Source organism: Daucus carota, chromosome 9 (assembly GCF_001625215.2).
Source record: "Daucus carota subsp. sativus chromosome 9, DH1 v3.0, whole genome shotgun sequence".
NCBI classification, from domain to species: Eukaryota; Viridiplantae; Streptophyta; class Magnoliopsida; order Apiales; family Apiaceae; genus Daucus; species Daucus carota.
This window is the reverse complement of record NC_030389.2, coordinates 23,681,037-23,689,214: the sequence shown is the minus strand read 5'-3', so window position 1 is coordinate 23,689,214 and position 8,178 is coordinate 23,681,037. Positions and strand designations below refer to the sequence as shown.

The window sequence follows — 8,178 nt, the reverse complement described above, 5'->3', positions numbered from 1 at the left end:
AGAAAAAGCTGCTGTTGTGGTTTGAAACCACAACCCCAAACAGGCACTTATTCAAAAAGTCAAAAAGTACCCCATCATATACTCATATATTACAACATATACACACGCCTCCGTACACCCCCAATTCCTAAGCTGTTGGAACTTGTAAACCCCACCCTTACCCCCTCCCACCTCCTATACTTACACCTATACATACACAAATGTCTAAACCCTAAGAGCAAGTCCAATAGGTTACCTATATGATGTCCTAAACTCACATTTAGGTAATATGTCAAAAAAAATGTACTCCAACACTATCTTAGTGTTATCCTAAATCATTAGCACAACCTTAATTCTCCTAACCATTATCTATTAATAAGTAACTTTTAACCATTACCTATTTAATATTTACGAATAAAATAATCATCTCTCTCCTTCTTTCTTTGTTTTTTCTCTCCTTTTCTCATTCTCTCTCTCAAATTTATTATTAAAATAATTTTAAGAGAACAAATATAGGGATTGCTATTGGAGTTGACACTAAAATATAGGGATTGCTATTGGAGTTGACACTAAAAATAGATTATCTAAATCACTAACACTCGCTAGGATCCATTATTATATATTTTTAATAAGTAATGATAGGTAACCTATTGGACTTGCTCTAAAACCACACCAAAACACACATTAAAACACATAGTAGTACCGGTTAGGGTTTCGATTTGGTTATAAGATGCCTACTTTTACATCAATTGCTCTGGAGAGCTTGATCGAACCGAGATTTCGAGATTCGTACAAAGATTCCGCGAAAAAAACGGTGAAATCTATGAAGGATGATGATGATAAAGAGGTTAGAGAGGAGGAGGTAAGAAGCCGAGTCGGAACAGAGTGAATATCTCGCCGGCGTTGTATATAACGCCGGAGCCGACGCCGATTGTGTACTCGTCGTCGGAATCGGTGTCTCCGTCGCCGTATGTGGCGAATCGGAAAGGACGAGGCGGATTGAGGCGGCGGAGTGAGGTTGTGGTTAGGAAGGAAGAGGAGAGGGTTGTGGAGGAGGATGAAAAGGTGAAGAAGGAGAAGGAGATGAGGGAGGTTGCGGAGGAGAGTGAGGAGTTTGTGGATACAAGGTGCGATACGTTGAGTGTTGGGAGTTCGAGTGATGTCAAGGAGTTGGGGAGTGTCCTTGGATGGAATCCGGTTGAGTTTTACGATGCTGATGATGGTGAGCTTTGAAAATGTTTATTTCTGTGTGTGTGTGTGTTTGTGTATTTATTTGACTTAATTTTTGTTGAAATTACAGTGTGTTAATTGTAAATGTATGTGTTTATTTGTTTTCTTTGTTGTATTTACGAAGTGGTATTTTGTTTTAGTTAGGTTTATGTTGATTATTATTGAGTATATGATGTTTGTATTGTGGTTTGAGTTTGTGACTATTGGTAAATGAATGTTTGATTTGTCGTTCATTTTAGAATTTGAAGGTGTTTGTTTGTGTTTTAAGAACTTAATAAGTGTTAGGGGGGTCATTATTGGATTTGAAGTAGTAGAGTGTAGGGGAGATGAGGATGTGGTTTGCTGAGTTTTTGTTGCATTCTGTTTGGGACTAGAGTTCAGGGTGCTAATGCTGAATGTGTGGTATGACATGGAATTGTTATTAGGTTTTTTATTTTGGCGTGACATATTGAAGATGATTTTGTGTTGACCAGGATTCTAATTAGGCCCTAGCTCAGTAATCTATGCACAAGGTTTTAAGTGAGTTTTTTGAATAAAGAAAGGGTTGGTTAGGGTTCGCATTGGGATGATCTGTTGAGCTGTTTTCGCTCTAGACTGTTAGGATTTCATATCTGATCAGAATAATTAGGCTCACTGTTACGTATTTTTGGAAGAATTTAATGACCTATTCACTACCAGGGTCATAAGATATGTGGGCACTGCCTTATTTAATACATGTAATCTAGTCTTTTTGGTTTTCATATTGCTCCTTTTTCTCCTTTATGATTTAATGAAGTAACTGGCCATACATTTGCATACATAATATGCTAAATGCAAATCAATACAATTTTTTAATAAAGAAACAGTGTTAGTTTGTACCTGGATTCCAGTTCATGTCTTGATCTCAGAAAACAGTAGTTTGGATTCAATTCTGCAAGAGATTGAGAACTTAGCAATTAATGGACAATAAATACATCTTTGTTATTGCTTGTATATAGTATTTAACTCTGCTTATAACTTTTATGTTTCTGCTTTTCTCATAAATAGTTAAATTGTTTCGCATCAGCTGGAAAACTTATCTTTAATTGCTATGAACAAATTATGATGGTGTGTTTATGAATAATTTTGGGATGAAGTGGAGCTCTGAGACCAAATTCGGCAACCCTGTTTTCTTATAGAATTTCAATTTGTTTCTTGATACAGTGTTTTTATTAACAGACCAGTTTTAGCCTCATTTGTTCTCTTCTACTTGTCCATAACTGCACAGATGATCACTGTAGTTTCAATCTATTTGGATATTTTTCCGTCTCCCACTTTACTCTAAAGAAGGCATATTAAAATAATTACTTATATGACTGAATACAATTTTGAATTGGAAAAACATGTTTCATTAGCAGGCTTGTTGTCAGTTTAGCTACTGCTGTGAATACTGAAATTTGTGCATATCTTTTGATTAAACTAAAATGATCTTTTTGATCTTCCATACCGAGACTTTATAACCCAGGCTTATGCTCCTAAATATTCAATTGAAAATAGTTATTGACATTGGTAATATTTAGTAGCAGATTTCTCTCATGATGGGTCCATGTCAAGTACACAACATTCTTGTCATAGTATCGAGTTAGAAATGCGTGCCACAAGACTGAGCCTTCTTGATGAGATTGGAAAAAGAAAAGCTGAGGATGTTTTTCGTCTGATGTACAGCCAGTGGCAGAGGGTCGCTGATCTTCTTTTGGCTCAATCAGGATTAAGATTTCCAGCACCTTCTAATTGCATGCAATTTGAAATTGGTCCAGTAGAGCAATTCTGTCAGGAACTTGTTGTAACTAGATTTGATTCTGAAGCATTAGGTCAGGGCTTAGCACGTGCTGAAACTGAGATTGCTGCAGAGGAAATTTTTAAAGCTAAAGATCAGGAGATTTCTCGATTAAGAGATCGACTGCAATATTGTGAAGCTGTTAATCATGAAATGTCTCGGAGGAACCAGGAAGTTATTGGTAAGTACTGGTATAAAAATCTTGTTAGCTCAAGTGATTTACAGTATGGCTTGTGTTATTCTTGTCAAAAAGTGGAGATTTTCTGATAGAAAAATAGTGTAAATTAGGGGTGTTGGCTCGTTCTTTCACAATTCGAAGTAAGATGGTCCAAAAATCATATTCTGAAAAAATGGCACCTTATATCACATAAGATGCATGTAAAAATTTACGTTTTTCTGATAACACAATTTGTTTTTGCATTTTTAGCTGATTTTCAAGTAATATCTGAAAAATGAAAAACATTCTTATCGTCTGCTACTTAAAAAAATATTGGGCACCTGTGTTGCTAAACGCAAGCTGTACTTGGGTTCCTTTTCTTATTTTTTCAAATATCTACAGCCCATGCCCGTTAAAGGAGACAACCCAGTTAATATATGAATTGTTTAAAGTTTATAAATGCATTTTTTTTGTTGCGTTTCTTTGTGAAACAAGGGGCCACTTTTCTGAAGAGTGTTATTCTGGGCATTTTAACTTCAAATTGTGACTAAAAAGTGCCATTTCTCGTATATTAGTATTACAAAGGTCATAATGTCATGCTAATTCGATAACCTTGTTTCATATGCTCTTGGTTTTGTAGTAAATGATTACATACTGCGATAGGTTAGAATGTTGATGTTACTGCCATCACTTTAAAAACCTTTTATAGCCTAAACTATTTAGCTGGCCGGTGTGGTTTTCATTCACATAACTTGTGAGTCCCAAATTGTGGTGCTTTAGCTAATGTGGTTAAGCCTCATTATGGGAACATTAATTTTTTAGCATGGCCTGGATAACTTGATCGATTTTTGACTTATGTATTTAATCTAACCATGAAATGCACAGAAGTTTGCGAATTCATCTTGTTTAAACTTCTGTTACTGTGTATTTTTCAATCTTGTTTTTTTCTTGATTGTGTTGGTTTTTTGTTAAAAGGAATTAAATATAACAAGTAATGCATGCATGCAAGAGTTACATTTAAATAGAGTAAATGCGTGTCTGTGTGTGTATATATACTGGTATGTATAGTCTATATTGTTTCTGTTGATTTGATTTAAGACATTACATAACTGTAAGGAGAGCTACATCTGTTTGTTGTTGACAAAAAATCACTTGAATGATTGGAAAATTATAGTTGTCAATCTTCCTCTTTCTATATTATTGAGCAGATAATTGTATTGTATTTACAGTTTGAAGTTGAATAACCCTTAATCTGATCATTTTCAGAGGTAGCACGAAAGCAGCGCAAAAAGAAAAAAACCCTGCAGAAGTGGCTATGGTGTGGCCTAGGTCTCTCTATTACAATCGGAGCTTCAGTGGTTGCTTATTCTTGCCTTCAGCAGACAAGTAAATATCGAGCCTTCGCTGACTTCAAGTGATTCTGTAAATGCTACTGGCATAAGTTCATCAGAATCGGCTTAAAGGGTAGGTATCTAGTATTATCACGAAATTTTTTGCTATTTTGGCCTCTTGTTTCGTGAAGCAATAACTATAGAGCAAGCAATAATTCGCCGATCTCACTCTTTTTGCATGCATGAGTTTAATTTGATAGTCTTCAGTACCGGACATGCTTAAATTTAGCAAGGTACATAGCTAGTATGTTACTGTGGTGCAATAATATCACATGAATGGTAACAACAGTTGAGGCTCCCAATGTAATTTGAACATGTTAGATCGACAATGAGCTTTAAGCTGCTGAACTAGTTGAATCTATATTCTTGGTGGTTACTTCTTTAATATTCTGAACTTATAGTAAACATTCATAGAGCAATTAATATTGCAGTTGATATGCCCATAATGAATGGGGAAGGAAATCAATATAGCCAAATCTGTTTACAATGCTAGTGGTTAAACCTGCAGTATGTAGCATGTAGATGTAGGCTCTGAATTATTGTATTGCAGGCCCTGCGGTACATTTTCCTCTGTATTCCCAGTTAATTACTTCTAGTATGTGACTCTCTTGTTATTGTATTAAGAATTTTGAATATATCATTCTTCCTTGACAAATAGCAAAATGTTTTATTTTTCTTTGCTTTTGCCATGCCACAACCCACAGGGTTTCCATCTGCAATCATGAATGCTTAAACATGTGCAAAGGATTTCCCTTCTATGACCATCCCAAGTTTTGCCAGCAGTGCGAGAGACGACTAATTAAATTTTCTTCAAGAACGGGCAGTAGGTGTAAATCGAACAATTTGGAATCTAGTCTCGTTTTTCCTATACTTTTTTTTTGCTAAAAGATTTTAGTGTCTTTGACTATTTCAACAACCCATTTTGTAAGGAAAACCTACCAACCCCTACGATTAATTAGGTCTTGATCTATAAATCTAAAGTTTGCACGGACGAAATCAGAGGCGTTATCATAGTGTTTACGATATGGAAATTTTTGAACAAAAATATCAGCACCCAGCTTCGGGCCAATTTTTCGGGCGAGCTAAATGATTTATTCCCAATATGCTAGAAACTTAGAGCCTACTGCACTCTTCTCGTTTGTGTGATAAAAAATTAATAAAAATTAGCATGCATTCGGGTGATCATCAAACCATTAAATGTGAATTTTTTTGCATGTGATCACAGTTTGATCGCTGATAAATAGCTAGGTCGGTGAGGGTTGCAATTTGATATCATAATACGTTGAATCGCAAATTTATATATTATATATTATACGGAATTAATGTACATATACATATGTTAACAAGTCGGTCTTTAAATTAAAATCACTTTAATTATTATTTACTTAATATTACAATTTTTTTAATCATTATTTACCTAATATTAAATTTTTTTTATAGCACTACGATTCAACTAGATCTAAAAGTATTTCAAAAAATAACACTAGTATTACAAATTTATGTGAGTTTATTATTGTTAATATTATTTGTTTGAAGCATTTTTATCTGACTATCTTCATAAATTCTGCTGCTTCGTTATGTTAAGTATACAAATTAATGTTACTTTTATGAGTGAAGTGCACTTTGTATACTCCTACTCCACTCAGGACATGATAAGTGCATATTTTTGTATATTTTAAATGCCTAATATCCGAGACAACCAAGTTCGGTTGAATCCGGCCAAATGCTCATTCGGCCTGACAGGAGGCAAGTTCCTGGGCCACCTCTTGACCCACCGAGGCATTGAAGCTGACCCATCTCAAATCAAAGCCATTAAAGAAATGGAACCTCCCAGGACCCTGAAGGACTTACAGGTCCTCACAGGCTGCATCGCTGCTCTATGACGTTTCATCCCACAGTCATCTAAAAGAAGCCTACCACTATACGAAGCCATCCGGCATGCAGCCAAGGCCAACAAGTTCGAATGGACAAAGGAATGTGAAACCAGTTTCTCCAGTATAAAATATTTTCTGTCAACCCCACCAATTCTAACGAAAGCTACACCTGGGGAACCTTTGAAAGTTTATCTGTCCGCCTCAGACTCAACAACAGCAGCTGTGCTGGTAAAAGACGTCAACGGCGAACAGGCTCCCGTCTACTACGCCAGCCACCTATTGAAAGATACAGAGACAAGATATAGCAGGATAGAAAAATTGGTGCTAGCTTTGGTCATGGCCAGTCGAAAGTTAAAACACTATTTCCAGGGCAGGGATATCACCGTTCTAACGAACCAACCGCTTCGGTGAATCCTCCACCGCCCTGACATGACCGGCAGACTCGCGGCATGGACGGTAGAGCTAAGCCAATTCAGTCTCGAGTTCATGCCCAGAACGGCAGTTAAGTCTCAAGTACTATCTGACTTCATCGCGGAGTGCAATTTCTCAGAACCAACCCCAGCTGGCTCGGGTCAACTTCTCTGCGACAAAGCATGGACCTTATTCACTGACAGGTCATCAACCTCAGAGGCAGGAGGAGCAGGGGTCCTCCTCATAAGCCCCGAGGGATTCAAAGTACAGCAAGCAATACGCTTCAGCTTTTCAACCACGAACAACGAAGCGGAGTACGAGGCTCTAATAGCAGGCCTCAACCTAGCAAAACACTTGGAAGTGAAAATCATTGATATCTTCTGCGACTCCCAACTCGTAGTCAAACAGGTCTCGGGAGACTTCAAGACCTCCAATGACAGAATGGCCGCCTACCAAAAAGTAGTGGTAAATATACTGGACACACTGACCTCATGGACCATAAAGAACATAGCTAGGTCAGCAAACCACTGGGCAGACGCTCTCTCTAGGCTTGCTACCTCTACAGCGACACAGTCCCAGGACCCGATTTACATTAATGAATTGTCCCAGGCTTCTACCATCAGAAATGAGGTCAATCTAACCAGTCTCGCCCCCGATTGGAGGACTCCGTTTATTGATTTCATCAAGGGCACTCTGCAAACCCAAGACAAAAATGAGAAAAGAAAGATCGAATTCAAAGCGCGAAATTTCTGCCTCATAGACGACAAGCTTTACCGCCGGGCCTTAACGGAGCCTCTCCTCAAATGCGTAGGACCCGATGAGGCCCTCGTCGCCATGATAGAAATTCATTCAGGCATATGCGGAGAGCACGCCTCAGGGAAAAACATGGCCTTGAAGCTGATAAAGCACGGAATCTTCTGGCCAACCCTAAGGGCCGATTGTGAGGAATTCACAAAAAAATGCAAGCCATGCCAACTTTACGGCGCGATGAACCATCGACCTGCAACAGGCTTCTCCGCTTCGCAGGCTCCGTGCCCATTTTTCATGTGGGGAATGGACCTCGTCGGCCCGCTCCCCAAATGCCCAGGTCAGAAACAATTCCTCATTGTGGCAATCGACTATTTCACAAAGTGGGTAGAGGCTAAACCACTCGTCGGGATACGAGAAATAGAAACAATCGATTTCTTCATGAGTCCATAGTCTTCCGTTTCGGGGTTCCTCGCATTATAGTGACCGATAACGGCTCTCAGTTCACAGGAAAAGACTTCGAAGAGGCTCTGGCCCAACTAAAGATTAGCCACATCAGATCATCAGTGGCATACCCCCAGGCTAATGGGCAAG

At 38.1% G+C, this 8,178-nt stretch overlaps 1 protein-coding gene across 1 annotated transcript; it reads left to right on the top strand.

The window, feature by feature from the left end:
- The first annotated feature begins 2,815 nt into the window (after window positions 1-2,815).
- Window positions 2,816-4,579, top strand: LOC108192224 (uncharacterized). Its single transcript, XM_017373351.2, has 2 exons — window positions 2,816-3,185; window positions 4,428-4,579. Exons 1-2 carry the CDS (start codon window positions 2,816-2,818, stop codon window positions 4,577-4,579), a joined length of 522 nt encoding a protein of 173 aa, XP_017228840.2.
- Window positions 4,580-8,178: the final 3,599 nt, after the last annotated feature.

Coding starts and splice junctions, on each gene's coding strand:
- LOC108192224 (XM_017373351.2), top strand. CDS start 2,816: ATGCGTGCCACAAGACTGAGCCTTCTTGATGAGATTGGAAAAAGAAAA. Junction 3,186..4,427: donor GAGGAACCAGGAAGTTATTG/GTAAGTACTGGT, acceptor GATCATTTTCAG/AGGTAGCACGAAAGCAGCGC.